General features: G+C 43.2%; 1 protein-coding gene across 4 annotated transcripts in view; it reads left to right on the top strand.

The window, feature by feature from the left end:
• LOC124591732 (protein PRY1-like) overlaps positions 1–15,969 on the top strand; it is a 584,561-nt gene that overhangs the window by 512,619 nt on the left and 55,973 nt on the right. For 3 of the 4 annotated variants that reach the window (XM_047131786.1, XM_047131769.1, XM_047131778.1), the window contains exon 2: positions 360–501. In XM_047131786.1, the coding sequence (XP_046987742.1) occupies positions 382–501 (120 nt within the window). In that variant the 5' untranslated portion in view covers positions 360–381. Of the gene's footprint in view, positions 1–359; positions 593–15,969 lie in introns of those variants that run through there. The other variant, XM_047131796.1, reaches the window with a different exon arrangement.

The raw sequence follows: 15,969 nt of genomic DNA, 5'->3' as shown, positions 1-15,969 counted from the left end.
GGGGGGGTGAGGACAAGGACTAACAATCTGTCAAATTAAAAATATGTATCTACGTCTCAATAAAGTTTAAAAATAAAGTTGCTTTATTTTATCAACAGACCTTGTATAGTTTACTGTCACATAACTTAACGCTATGGACTGGTGTTGCTAGAACGTAAACACATTTCAAGCTTCTTCAGCATGTAAGGATTCCAGTGACGCCAGTCGTCATACACACTATTGGCTGTAGTTCAGATGGAGGGGAGGGGGGGGGTCGAGGGAGGAGATCGTGCCTTCCACCTGTTCTGTTCCATAGTAAATGCAACATTTGTCACGTTGATTGCGTCAAAAAGTGACTGGGATGTGTTTTGGTGTTGCAGGTCCTTGCGGTACACAGGGATTATGGACCTGAACATGTTGCCGAGCACTACGCATGCGCACGACTTCCACTCCGGGCTCAGCCGGGTCGTTATGGTGCGCAAGACGGAGCAGCGGACATTTGCATCCACCAGGAGCGGAGAGGTACGTTTCTGCACGGGCGCCTCTTCTGCTGTGACGGAGCTAGTGTTACGCATACAAATAGTTCTGCGATTTCTGTGTTGTACGCTCGCAGGTAAGTCTCACTTCGCAAGAAATCAATACTTTGTTTCCTTCCTTAACAATATGCTCATGTATCTTGCCTGCGAACGTCTGAAAAAATACTAACAACGGTCATAAAGCTTGCACGGCTCTAACTTTTAGTACTATAAAAACTGTAATACTATAGGAGAATTTCTTCCTGAACATTTTGATGTACAATTAATAACATTATTTCTCACGCTGACTTCTTGCAATACTTTTTGTGAAGATCAGTAAATTACATTTTGATGTGCTGGTTCACATTTGGAATCTTTGCCTGACTATCTTTCTTAGGTGCGTGAAACTTTACGTACACGTAAAGAGTATGTCTATCTAAAAAGTAAACTACAGTCATGTCTTTAAATTCTTCATTTGTGTGGCCATATTGTCCGTATTGCTTTACATTCTTGAGAGGATTTTTGTTTTGCCGTTGCAACTACAAAAAATGCGTCTTTTTTTTCACCAGATGCGTTTCGCTTTATTGATGTAAAGCATCATCAGTGGTCTGTAATTAAGTTGTTTGCATTTTGAATTGCTGTAAGATCGCAAAATAGTTCGTTAGCAATATGTTGGTTTTTACTTGCGGTGATTTCCGCTTAGACTAAAACTATAGGTGTCTAAACAAGAACAACATCAATGATGTGCCAGCTGACGGCATTTTCCGTAGAAAGCGAGAAATCAAGCGGAAATAACCATAAGTACAAACCAACATATTGTTAACGAGCGGTTTTTCGATCTGAAAGCAAATCGAAATGTAAACAACTTAATTACAGACCACTGATGAAGCCTAACCTCAATAAAGCGAAACGCGTCTGGTGAAAAAAACAGGCATTTTTTGTAGTTGCAATGACAGAACGAAGCCAGCCGGTGTGGCCGAGCGGTTCTAGGCGCTTCAGTCTGGAGCCGCGCGACCGCTACGGTCGCAGGTTCGAATCTTGCCTAGGGCATAGATGTGTGTGATGTCCTTAGGTTAGTTAGGTTTAAGTAGTTCTAAGTTCTAGGGGACTGATGACCTTAGATGTTAAGTCCCATAGTGCTCAGAGCCATTTGAACCATTTTTGAAACAGCGGTCAGGTACAAAAGTAAACATACGCTGTGATGTTCTTTACTTTCAGGCCCAATTTAATATTTTGTATTGCCACCTTCTGCTTCGATCACAGATTCCAAACGTCGACGCATAAATTCCACCATTTTTTTCGTGTACGCACGTGTAAAGTTATTCCACTCTTTCACTAAGGCTGCTTTTAAATCATCTTTGCTTTTGATGTTGTATTTTTGTATCCTACACTTTAGTTCGCCCCAAAGATGCTCAATTGGGTTAATATCTGGTGGCTGGCAAGGCGAATGCAACTGTTTTGGTACATTGTAAAGAAGCCATTCTTTTACGATAATGGCCGTGCGCTTGCTGAAACACACAGTCTGTTCTTAGTCCCAGTTTCTCCGCAGATGGCTTCAGATTCTCTTTTAAGATGGTGAGATACTTCCGTTTACCCATAATACCTTCAATAAATACTAAATTCCCAACTCCAGCTCCAGACATGCAACCCCACACAAGAATATTTCCACCACCATACTTCACTGATGGGACAAGATTTCTCTTCTCCCAACTTTCATTCCTGTTTCGCTACATCTTTTGCTGTCCATCACATTGTAAGATGTTACCCTCATCCGTGAAAAGTTCTGTATTCCAAAATGTGGAATCTTTATTTCGGCGCAGAGTTGCAAATTCTAGGCGCTTCTGTTCATTTACCCTTCTAATGAACGGTTTCTTCCTTGACGTTCTACTTCCAAATCTGAGTATGCAGGAGTCTTCGTACTTTATTTCCAATAGTATCTGCGACATCAAATGGCAGCTCCGTAGCTGTAATTCTGGGATCTGCATTGACTTTTCTAATTATGTGTCGGCGCTCCGTGTTAGTTAATTTCGGTGGTCATCCTCATCCTCATTTAGCTTTGTTTTCTACACTTCCTTGATCCTTGTATTTTCTTATTACGCTCTGGACACTTGCATGGCTCCTCCTAACAATTTCCACAGTGAGAAGCCCTTTTTACTGAGCTCAATAATATTTTTCCTCACCTCCACTGGTATTTCAGTTCGTTTTGAATCCATTTTACGCGATCGAATTATGTATTGCAATACACGTCTATTGTATCAACAAAACACCACTTGCACCATACCCACTGCAACGTCTCTCTCGCAACTAACGACAGACTCGGAAGTGTATGTTGACTTCTGTAGTAAACAAATACTGTTGCATCTATCACGCTTGCAATGCACGGTACCTGTCTGAAGACCTTGGTTTATGTTGTGGACGCAGGCAGAGTGTTGCACGTCTGCCTCAGTGCATCCAGGTTGTACGCACCATGCTACAAAATGGGGGTATATGTATACTTCAGTGACGGACTGTATATCAATGTAAGACTGTTTCACAGAAACGATGTTACTAATAATGATACACATCTACTATATTACTGAATGACTAACCGAGGATATGTTCGCAGCTGCAAGTTGCCTATCGAACTTCTTCCAGGGGTAACAGAAACTTGATGTTAAATATTTCATGTAATTATCGACCGAATTTGAAAATTAAAATGCTGTCGTGGTATACTCGTCCAGAGTAAAAATTTGACACGATAAGACAAGTGTTACAGTTAGAAACTACACACGTCCTTAGGCAGCGTAACTTACGGAGTACAAATTACCCAGACTATATTTATCCAATATTTGAGAAAGAGAGGTCTTAGCGACTTCCAACAAACTTTAAACAAACCTTTTCCCACATGGACGCTTAATGTCATATCTTTAGTCATTTGTAATCAGACTGTTGAAGCACTTTTATACATTGAAGTTCGAGTCTTTAAAGGATCGGTGGTGGAGATTCCCTGATGTAATACTAGAACATCAGATTACTTGATTTTGAAAATCAGTGATTGGATTACGTTGTAAAGAACAAACTGAATTGTCTACCCTACTTCGCCATGTAATTTCAGAGCGCTGACTTCATTGGTTGGTTTAAGAGCTTAGGATGACAGAGATGGAGCCACGTGCGGTTTTGTGTCTCTCTGTGGTAGAAGAGGTTAACCAAGGACAGTGACAACTAAACTCCATGAAACGGTTCTGAAAGATTCAGTTTACTCCCGGATATGTTGCTTATAGACACCTCTGTTTCCTCTTCAGCAGAATAGCAAAAAAGAGACTTTTGCCAATATACTGAACGTCTAAGAAGAGTGATATCAATACTTCGATTAAAAAAAAGAAGTCTTGGCAGATAGTTACCTGCAGCTCCATGAAACTTAACAAATGTGTCTTCTACCTATGCGGATTACTTTGAAGGAGAATCATGGTATTTTGTTTCATCTATTTTCTAAGGATCATGGAATCATTAAACAAATTTTATAGCCATACCTTGCACTTCATCTGTTGTAAGAAACAAATGTCAACACAAGTGTTGAAATGCGAAAATTTCGTATTGCAAAAGGTGGTATATTCCCTTCAGTTTTTTCAAAAACACGAAGAATTTATCTAACTACACTTTACCAAGAACAGCTGTGGGATCTGGATTTCGTAAACTGAAATCACATCACTCAACTCCATTCACCCTTTTTTTTTTTTATTACCAGACTAGACTTTTCGCTGCAACTTCACTCGCATAAGTTTTCCCTCTCTCTCTGTCTGTTCCCTCTTTTCCCCTCTCTCTGTCCATCGCCTCCACTCCTCTCTTTCTGTCCAGCTCCTCCTCCCGCTCTATCTGTCTAACCCTTCCTCTGTATATCTCAACCTCCCCATCAACATACTTTGTGCATATGTATCCTCCGCAATACAGTTCAATGAAGCAGGTCAGTACTATTCATCCAACACACCTCTCATGCAAAGCAACCTACATGCTGCAGCCCAGAAAACCGTTTGTTGCCTCTTACATGTAGGCTGCACTGCGAAGCAGGTTGATTTGGCAAATGCGTACTGTTTCTACACAAAATACGTATCATGAAGTGGAGCCCATATGCCAGGGGCTGAAAAAACACGCTTTTGCCGTATCTCTACTCCTGTTGGAGCTAGGAGGTTATAAATCCCACAAAGCTGATACTCACGAGGCATGCTTTTACTGTACCAAACTTGGTTGAAATCGACGCAGAGGTTTGGGAGCAGATTACATATATACTCTGCTATATATATAACTTTGCTCTGAGCAAAACTGAAATGTGAATGTTCTTGGTTTAAGCTTTGTAATGAAAAATCAAGACTCTTTTCTTTCAAATACTCCACCAGTTCATCTCCCAGTTTAGTGTCAAAAAATTGGTATATATCTTGCTAAACCTTATGAGATGACATCATTGTGTTACATAGGAAACGCTTTTCCATAGAGCTGTAGCAGAACACCAGTAGGAGCCAGTTCGGTTCACATTTATTTACAGCATCAGTTGCTCGCTGCACTGAAGTCTTTTCCAAGGCAGGTAATCATTTTTGCGTTCATCTTATCAGAACAAACGGTTAATTCGTTACTTTCCACACCTTACTTTTAAAACAAAATACAGTTGGAATACATTTAAGTAATTTTTATTCTTTTTGTCTGTGTTTATTCTACTAGACAGAATGACTTAGTCAAGCGTGTCTATTTATGCAGGTACACAATATGTAATTCTTTCTTCCTTTTCTCTAGTATTTATCTTGTACAGTAAGGTGTCCTTTTTCAGAAATTAGCAAATTTTATTATTTAACTTTGTAGATGGATGTTTTTCCTAAGGCCACAGTCGTCAAGGTAATCTAAGGGAGCAGTCATGTGCGTCTCTGTCTATGAGTAGTGTAAATTTCGTTCTGCATGTAATCTTATTTTAAGTATTCAGTTTGTGTATCGTATACTCTGAGGCGGAGTGTGGGGACCAGAGCAGCATTTGCCTAAACGAGCGTGCAAAACCGACTAGAAACCATTCTCAGGCTGGCCAGTGTAACAGACTACGGTCGTTAATCCACCGTTAATCTATCTCCCTGTCGTGCGAGCTAGCGCGCTGCACATTACGCTGTATGAACACCTCAAACTGTGTGTCGTATCTAGCCAGGGAATAAACAGTAGCTTAAACGAAAGATCGCTATTTCTTGTTATAATCTCTTCGTTGGTTGCATACTGCAAAAAGCAGTCCTTCAATACTTTTTTTTTTTTACCGCATCTATAAGTCTTGATTGATCTGATGGTTTTGTCTTCTAATCCTCATGAACCTCTTAGTGAATCCACGAAATTCTTCGTTCTTATAACCATTTTTTGCCAGTTTTCTATCCTTATCTATGAACGAATATCTACTTTGTTGTGAAGCTTATTATTTCTTCCATGTCTTATAAATATCCTGTGGTTTCTTGTATCCTGTTAATCTACAAAATTTCTCATTTCATTTATCCAATTAATCACAAACTCCGCTAAATTGGTCATAATCTATTATTTTTCAAATCTTAAAAAAAGTTAAAGTAATGTGAACACACATTAAAAGAACGAAAATCAACTCAATGACACAAAAATCAACTCTGTGGCAAACGTGCGAGCCACCTACAAAATTTCTTTGATGTGTGGTCCACCAATGAAACGCCCTTAGCACAGAAATAGTAATATCAACTTCTCCATCCATAGTAACAAGTAGTATCCAAGGGCGTTCCATATTGACTTCCACGTCATTTTCCCCATTATTCATGGTGTGGCATTTGATTCATCATCACAGTTGCAAATACAGAGTGGAGAAAAATTGTCACGAAATTTTAACTCTGGATAGCCGATGACAGTAGGAACGAATATTACTAATGTTGTGTAGGTCGACAACGCACAATTTTTAAACTACGGAAACTTGGCGCCACCCTCTCCGATTGGCCGCAGGATTGCCGTGTTGCCGCATGCTCTGGACAACGGATGACCGCGAATACTTTGCCTGCCGGAGATCGCGATGTATCCAAGGCGTTTGGGCATTGACGGGGCGAGGGACGTTTGTATGTGTGAACCAAGCCCCTACCACGCCGTAGCGGGGAAGCGAGGCAACTGTCCCTTAATTGAAGCAGCTGATCGCCGCCATTTGCAGGGATGAATCCTAGTACTAGGGTTGTGATTTGCCGTATGAGACGCAACAAGAGCAAGTTGAAGCACAAATTAAACACATGTTTGTTTAAAAAAGTACTGAGTATTCGAGTCTCTTTGAAGAGTATACTTAAATGAAAGAAGTTTCCTAATTTCCGAAATACGTCTGCATAGAGACGCGAAATTTAAGAATGTAAGGCTCTTTCCTGACAAGGTGAAGCGAGTTTACATCGAGTTATTTGCATTAGATAATTACATGAAAATTTTAAAGTAGCAGACAGTACGATTATTATTTAATTCACGTAATTTTCCTGTCAGGTCCGTTTGCTTTTTGCCGGCTATTGTGTACATTTTGCACGCTTACTTTTGTTTGGCACAGTATTGTCCACACTCGAATTTTGGTATGATTAATTGTAATAATCCATATAACTTTAAATACCGTAGGAATTTCATTCGCACATTAGTTTTTAACACTGTTAGCACCTCTGAAAGTGGTTGAGTTTCAAACATTTAATCAAATATTTGACCATTTACGAAGTATAATCACCACCTGACAACACAGATTAAGTATCTAAACGCAGTTATTCGAACTACCTACGATTCATACTTAATATATATTTGATTGCCTTGGTAACCTGGAAAAGGAACGTCAAAATTATACAAACTGACAGTGTTTCCACACTATTTAACCTAGGCCTATATTGCACGATTTCCAGGACACTATACCTTTTTCAAATGAGTTGGAAATCCAAATACTGTCGGTATAGCATCGTCCTTCAGTTGACGTCTATTTACATAGTTTTCCATGTAACAATTCTCTTCAAAATGAAGAGAGCACAGCAAATGATTTGCTGTCGGTTGGAAGTTCTCTCTCCGAGTAACAACTATCCATTTCAGATTTAGAAAATCATTTGTAAGGGGAAACCTAAACAAAAACAAACGCTCATGATGTATTATTTCTCCATGAAAATGCTATATACAAGTAACAGAAAGTAACAAACAACCAGAAATGACTGACCTGTGAAATGTAACATTGTTTCCGTCTTCGTCTTTGCTTCCATTATACTGTTACAATTAAAAGCAGCACACGAACGAACTCTGTTTACGCACCGTTTCCCTGCAAATGGTGGCTTCTACCACGTTCAATGTGGGGACGCGACACTAGCGCCAATGCGCGGTCTAGTTTTTACTTACAAGGGAACCTCCCCATCGCACCCCCCTCAGATTTAGTTATAACTTGGCACAGTGGATAGGCCTTGATAAACTGAACACAGATCAATTGAGAAAACAGGAAGAAGTTGTGTGGAACTGTGAAAAAACAAGCAAAATATACAAACTGAGTAGTCCATGGGCCACATAGGCAACATCAAGGAAAACGTGAGCTCAGTGGCGCCGTGGTAGCGTGAGCAGTTGCAGAAGGAGAGGTCCTTGGTTCAAGTCTTCCCACGAGTGAAAATTTTACTTTCTTTATTTTTGCATAGTTATTATCTGTCCGTTCGTTCATTGACGTCTCTGTTCACTGTAATAAGTTTAGTGTCTGTGTTTTGTGACCGCATCGCAAAACCGTGCGATTAGTAGGCGAAAGGACGTGCCTCTCCAATCGGAACCGAAAACATTTGATCGCAAGGTCATAGGTCAACCGATTCCTCCACAGGAAAACACATCTGATATATTCTATGCGACACTGGTGACGGCATGTGCGTCACATGACAGGAATATGTTGTCGACCCACCTAACTTGTGCACTTGGAGAATGGGTAAAAGGATTCTTCTACCTGCCCGATTTAGGTTTTCTTGTGGATGTGATAATCGCTCCCAAAAAAGTGATGAAAACATAAGAGTTTTGTCACATAAATTGAAATTAAAAAATTAAAGTTTTCACTCGATGGAAGATTTGAACCAAGGACCTTTCGTTCCGCAGCTGCTCACGTTACCACAAGACCACGGCGCTCCTGCGGTCCTAGTGTCCTTGATGTTGCCTATATTGCCACGAACTACTCATTTTGTATATTTTGCTTATTTTTTCACAGTTCCACACAACTTCTTCCTGTTTTCTCAATTTATCTGTGTTCAGTTTTTTAAGGCCTATCCACTGTGCCAACTTATAACGAAATCTGAGGGGGGTGCGATGGGGAGGTTCCCTTGTTAGTAAGTCTATGGTGTGAACGGACAACCATAGCGCTGCACGCCAACCGACGAACGGCAACAAGGCAATCCCACGGCCAACTGGAGCGCATGACGCCAAGTTTCCACAGTTTAAAAATGGTGCGTTGGCGACCTACACAACATTAGTAGTTTTGATTCGTACTTGCATCTGCCATCCTGGGTTAAAATTTCGTGACTCAATTTTTGGCCAGAAAGTAATGCACCACATTTCTTTTTCTTCAACAATTGTTGATTGAACACAGTGAAACGTACACACAAGAAAGAATGATGTTTCTTCCATACTCCCAATTTTTCCAGTAATCACCTTCCCATTCTGTGACCTTCCTCCAGTGAGACACAAGGATGCGTATGCCCTATGGCTACCATTCCTTACTCTGGTCATGATGCCCTTTCTTCAGCGTGCGTGTCACCTTTCTGCCGTCCTCAAAATTACTTCCACGAGTGGCATAATGGCTGACACAAGTGGAAGTCTGAGGGAGGTAGTTCAGGGTTGTTGGATGGATAGGGTAACAGTGTTCAGTCCTGTTTAGTGATGTGTTCTGGAGTTCTTAAACGTGTGAGGCCGATCACTATCAATGCGAATCAATCACCTGGGTTGTTATGGCGCCGAAGTGTCTGGAAGCACTTCTTGAGTTTGATTAATGTGTTCACATATGCTACGAAGTTAATGACGCTGCCCCTTGGCATAACAAATGAGCACATCACCAAGCTGCGTCTCGTAAAGTGTGACACCCCTGGATGGTCTCCTCCAACGCTGCAAATCTTGGAGCTCTGCCGAACCGCCTTCTCGTAATGGCCTCACCCTCTTTGCCCACTAGTAACCGTACTTCTGTCGACTGCAGATGCTCCATAAACTGCCACATACGTTTGTGAATATGCCCAACAGTTTCTTTCTCCAGAGTGAGAAATTCAATGACGCTATTTTGAAACATTGCTGCAGCTACGCTTTCTGTCGGAGGTAATGGAAAATTTTGCGCGCGCACTCCGGCAACTTAAAATAATGCTTACCTAAATTTCGCATTCTTACCATTGTTGTTGGATGACAAAAAAGGTGGTGCTTTACTTTCTGGGTGATCCTCGTACTTTTTTTGAGGTGCAGGATCTTGGTAGCGGATGGGAAATGTGCGTGTTACGTACGTAAATCTGACTCAGAGTATGTATTTATAATCTCCGACCGAAGGATAAATATAAGTATCGTCACATCATCTTACGTATTCTGTCCATGCGGTGCAGACAGATGATGTAAGCGGTCCCTATAACCCCACGTAAACTTTTCATGGCATGAATATGCAATGAACGCACGTCGGATGTTCGATTCAGCGTCACGACTCACGAAGCGAGAGGTTCCCTCTTTGTTTTGGCGTTCATGGTGGGGGTAAGTGCGAGATAAGGGGCGGAAGGAAGCATCGAGGATGTCAGGTGCATATTCAGTCTCAATTAAGAGGCTCTCTTAGAGAAAACTGTCATGCATGAATAAAATCCGGGATCTCACTTGATGGTATTTGGGCGATACTTGCTTACAATGGATTGCAGACGTTAAAAATTTTAAAACTAATTACAAGCTGCACTTTGCGCTAAGGTTTCCTCTCAAGCAGTCACAAAAACGTCATTCTTACGTCACGAATGACCGACTAACTCGCAAGTTTAACAACTTGTGTATAAGATTAGGTGGTATATTAGTGTATTGTGTGCAACTGTACAGAAGGTAATGTATCAGACAAGCCGTGCTTCTGTTACACAATTTTGTTTTTTCGTAGACTGATTTGTTCGTATAGCTTCTTCTTGGTCATCAGTGACGGTTTATTAAAATAGTAAAATATGGAAACACACATACTGTACTGTCCGGGCAATACACAAGGAGTTTAGATTTTTTTTTAATTTTGTTGCACATCCACTTTTATTTCGTGTGTACCTACCGATTTTCTTCTTAACCTCTTCCTGCATAGGCCTAATGAGTAATATGACTAGTAAAAGTGAGACATCTCTACCATTTTGGTAATAGCCAGTGCTGTTTCATTTTTATGCTTCATAGTAGCTTCCATAGTTGTGGAAACTCACGATAGAGGGAGATAAATTGTAATAAAACTCATTTTCACCAAACATATACGGCGAAACATAAACACAAATAATATCCGCCATCTCGTAAAATTTTTTGTCAGTCAAAATATTTCAAAAACACGCCCTGCGTTTGACAAATACGTCAAGCAGCGCGTACAGTGTCAAATATTTGGCAAACTTAGTAAAGTTTGACAAATTGTTTGATTGTGTACGGGGGCCTCACATTAACTGACAACTGTCGCGGTAGAAGGGCACATGGTTAAAGAGTTAAAATAAAATGAAACTGCGAAATGTTGAAGAAACAGCGGAGCCCATGCGACGAGACAGACACTAGGAGAGAGAAATACTTTTTGGATTTAGGTAATACCATATCATCAGTTGGGTGGTGTAAAACAGCGGTGCATCTGACAGTTGGCAGCGTCCGTTCTTTTTCGCGTAACGACAATCAGTTACTGACTGCATTACACGTCTGCTCTTAATTCAGATGAAACTTCTGGGCGGATTTCGCTAGAGACACGAATGACATGTACTGTATGTACAAACATGTGTGAAACTTGTTAAATGTGTGTGTGTGCTGCTGCCGCTGCTCACATCTTTTGCTTTCCCCTCTTTGTGGAAGTGTGAGGGGGAGTTTGTAGCCTTTCGGCTTTTACTCCCCTGTGAACGTGTGTGTGTGTGATTTTTCTATAGTTTTTTGGTGTCTGTGACTTGTGATGTTTGTTGTGAGTGAGTCTGGTACTTGCCTGGGGTAGGCGAAAAGATTGGTGTTATATGGGAAGGAACTGGATTAGGGATTGGGTATTGGGATTTTCTCTTCGACTTAATCGTCGAAGATCGTCATAGGGCGCTTATGCTTATCGCGGGACATGTCATACCGACCTAGGGAGTGGATGAGCGCGTTTCCGGATCTGGAAGAACCCTCATAGAAGGCCCTTGCCAGATCCTGGAAACGCTCTCTCAGGAGTGGGATTTCGGCTGTGGCGGGCAAGTCGTCTGTGGGGAATCCAAGAGGTAAGTGTAGTGCCCTTCTGAGGGCGCGGTTCTGCAGCCTCTGGAGTTTGTCCAGGTGCTGCTTTGCCGCGTATCCCCAGACAGGGCACGCATACTCCATTACTGGCCGGATCAGGGCCTGGTAAACATTTACTGCTATTGGGCAGGGAAGGGAGCTGGTTGTGTTCAGGATAGGGTATAGGATGGACATTCTGGCGCAGACCTTCCTGTGGACCTCGTCTATGTGGAGTTTCCACGTAAGACGAGAGTCCAAGGTTACGCCAAGGTACTTGGCGGTTCTGCGCCAGGGGAGTTGGATTCCATTTAGGTGAAGGTGGAGGGGGGGACGTTGAGGAGGTTCGCGCCTTCCGAGCCTGCGGATAATCAGCATTGCCTGCGTCTTCTCGGAGTTGATGGTGATGCGCCAGCGACGGGTCCAAGTTTCTGTGTCATCTAAAACCTTTTGTAGCCTACGGATGACCAGGTCCTTGTTCGCGTTTCTCGTGTAGAAGGCTGTATCGTCAGCGTACTGTGCAGTGTGCACCAGGGGGGCCGTTGGAGTGTCCGCAGTGTACAAACTGTACAATACGGGCCCCAGGACCGATCCCTGTGGCACCCCGGCACGAATACGCCTTCTGGTGGAGGTGGCAGTTTCTACTTTGACGGAGAAAGTCCTATTCGTGAGATAGCTCTTGATGAGCTGAACTATGCTCCCGGGAAACCCTTGTGTGTACAACTTGTAGAGTAGCCCTCTATGCCATACTGAATCAAAGGCTTTGGCTACATCTAGTAGCACTATCCCGCAGTAGCCTCTGTGGTTGAAGCCCTCTGTGGCCGCTTCAACCATTCTCATGACCTGTTGTGGGGCAGAGTGGTTCTGCCGGAACCCAAATTGGAAATCCGGCAGAATTTGCTCTCTGGTAATATGTTCTTGTATGGGTCTTAGCAGGAGGCGCTCATAGATCTTGCTGAGAGTTGGCAAGAGGCTAATCGGCCTGTAGTGCTGCGGGAATAGAGGGTCTTTCCCTGGTTTGTGTATCGCGACCACTTCCGCATGTTTCCAGCAAGCTGGGAAAACACGGGAACGAGTAATCTCGTTGAGGACGTTCGCGAGGTGTGTGATTGCTGTGGGTGGGAGATTTATGACTAACTGATTAGTGACACTGTCGTGCCCTGGTGCCTTTTTTGTAGGGAGGGACCTGATTACTCTTGCCACGTCCTCGGGGGCAAAAAGTATGGGTTCGTCCTCTGGGTCCTCCTCGGCATTGAGGAAGACAGTCAGTTGACGACTGACTACCTCTTCATGCTCTTCATCCTGGGGTTGTGCCGCTTGGAACTGCTTCTCGAAGGAGTCGGCGAGGGCGTTGGCCTTTCCAGCATGGCTGTAGACCAGTCCCCGCTCGCCATGCAGTGGCGGCATCCTAGCGCGTCGTTTTGTAAACTGTTTTGTCGCTTGCCATAGTGTATGATCGTCTACTTTGAGAGCTGTGAGGCGGTTTTGCCATTGCTGGTTTCTGTGCTCATTGAGCGCTACGTTCAGTTCTCTCTGTAGACGATTGAGCAGCCTCCTGGTGGCCTGATTTCTGGTGATCTTCCACTCTTTTGCTACTCTGTTCTTGTGTCGAATTTGAACTAGCAAGTGTTCCGGGAGCTGTATTTGCGGCGGTGGGCCATCCCTTTGTGAAGGGGTGGCTTCTTCCGCTGCCTGCAAGATGGTGCCTGTTAGGTCTTGTAGTGCTTGTTCTACTGTTTCGGCAGTAGGTGGCGGAGCGCGAGCGATATCAGAGGCGACAGTTTCTTGTTATCGCTCCCAGCCTGTACGTTTGTACGACGTCTGGTACCGTGGGAGTGCTACCCATTCTCCCACATCGACCTCCAGAATCACTGGGTTGTGGTCGGAGGACATTCTGTTGATTGTCCTTGCGGCCACGAACCCTGCGATCCTCCTAGTGAGAGCTATATCTATCACGTCGGGCCTGCCTCCATTTTTTGGAAAATGTGTGGGCTCGACTGGACCCCATGTTTCGAAGTGGTGGGTGCGCGCTAGTTGTTGCAGTTCGGCGCCTGCTCTGGAGGTTACTCTAGAATTCCAATCAGGATGTTTAGCATTGAAGTCTCCCCCTATTATGAGTTTGCCTTCAATTTGCCCTAGAGCAGCTATGTCTCCTTCACCTATCTGGTTATGTGGGGGTCGGTAGACTGCAACAATTGTTAGGGGTCCGGTGGCAGTGGTTACTTCCACCGCCACTGCTTCGATTTTGTTGGTAGCTGATAAGAATACCTGGTGGTGGGGGATCCCTCTTTTTACATATATGGCCACTCCTCCGCCTTGGGTTGGCCTGTCTTTACGGTAGCTAACGTAGTTGGGAACTATCGCTTTTATTCCCGGTTTTAGGTGGGTTTCCCCCATCATGCACATGTCGATGGAGAACTCCATGAGTTCTCGGAACTCGACCTCTTGATTAACAATGCCGTCTGCGTTAAAGACGCACATTGTCAGGCCTTGAATATTCGGTCGTCTATTCATGATGGGGTTTTGATACTACTGAGGAAATCGCAGAGGGGAGCGACTGCTGGACTGTTGCCTGAAGGGCGACGAGGATCTGCGTGTTCTGCTTCTGGGCTTCCCTGAATTCCTTCATCATTTCCATGACGAGGTTCATGGTCTGCACCATTACGCCTAACAACTGATCCATGGGGGGGGGGGGGGGGGGGGGGGGGAGAGTGTGTGTGGGGTTCCCTGGGGCTTCCTCCGTCATGGTGGACCTGGTCGTTGTTGCTGTGTATTTCCCGGTGTTGTTCTCGTGATAGTGTCTGGTGTTGTGATGATTGGGCTACGCTTTCATGGTTCCTCGGAGGAGAAACCACTTCCGGGGTGTGTGAAATGCATGCAGGGCATTGATGACAGCAGTTTAAAGCGTTCCACAGTGGTGAAGGAGAGCTAATGACAAACAGTTTAAATGACGCTTGAGGCCTATCAACCCGGGGAAATAACCCGGAATTGGCCTACTAAAGCCAACTAAACTAAAAGCACATGCGAGCCACATCAACGTTGAATATCCTCTCACGCCGCTGCAGTATTTTAAATTAGTAAGTTAATCTTTTTTGAGAGGGTAATAAAGAAAAAAAATACTTTTGCAAACATTATGCAAAAACTAAATAATTTTAAGCTATAAAACTCACAAAATTTATATGTGGATGACCAAGACGCTGGTCTAAGAGGACAGGAGGAATTTCAGAATCTCGCGCGGCGATAATGCGCTGTAGGCCAGTTTGAGGTTATTTCCCGGCTTGATAGACAAGTGTCTTATGTCTCGACACCTCCTACACCACCACTGTGGCACATTGTAAACAGTTGTCGTTAAACCCAGTATATGTGTGAACTATTTGTTTACGGGGCGAAGCAGGGGGCAAAAATAATGTTCATCACAAAGCACATTAATAAACTTTTTCACATATGACGTAATGCACAAACATCATTGTCATCTCACAGATGGTTTTAACTTAATCAGGGTGAGCAATCGTTTTTAAACGACGTTGGCGATGGTCGCTACTGTCTGATACGATACTTACCTCTCGCTCATAGTCGTCCGAATTTAGTAGCAAAAAGCCACTTCACATACAGCAGAAACACACAATAATTACTTACGCTCACATTTTTCGCAATAGCCTTCGCTTACGCGTGTACAGTTGGGTCTTGTTGTGTCCCAGTACTGTAATAACATACTTACCACTAACCGGATAACACGATTCGATGTCGCAGTTCGTCTATCTAAAGGCTTGTGGAACAACAGAAATTTTATTTTCAATATTTCATATAACCATTGACCGAATTTAGAAAGGCCGAGCGGTTTTAGGCGCTTCAGTCTGGAACTGCGCGACCGCTACGGTCGCAGGTTCGAATCCTGCCTAATCCTGCCTCTGGCATGGATGTGTGTGATGCCCGTACGTTAGTTAGGTTTAAGTTGTTCTAAGTTCTAGGGGACTGATGACCTCAGATGTTAAGTCCCATAGTGCTCAGATCGTATGTTAAAGATTTAAAGAAGTAAGACAATTGTATTGTCAGCAAAATCGATTTTCGGTCACTTAGTGACCATCCTCAGTGCTGT

This window comes from Schistocerca americana, chromosome 1, assembly GCF_021461395.2.
Source record: "Schistocerca americana isolate TAMUIC-IGC-003095 chromosome 1, iqSchAmer2.1, whole genome shotgun sequence".
Lineage (NCBI taxonomy): Eukaryota > Metazoa > Arthropoda > Insecta > Orthoptera > Acrididae > Schistocerca > Schistocerca americana.
Note: the sequence above shows the minus strand (reverse complement) of the source record. Positions and strands in the feature narration are given on the sequence as shown.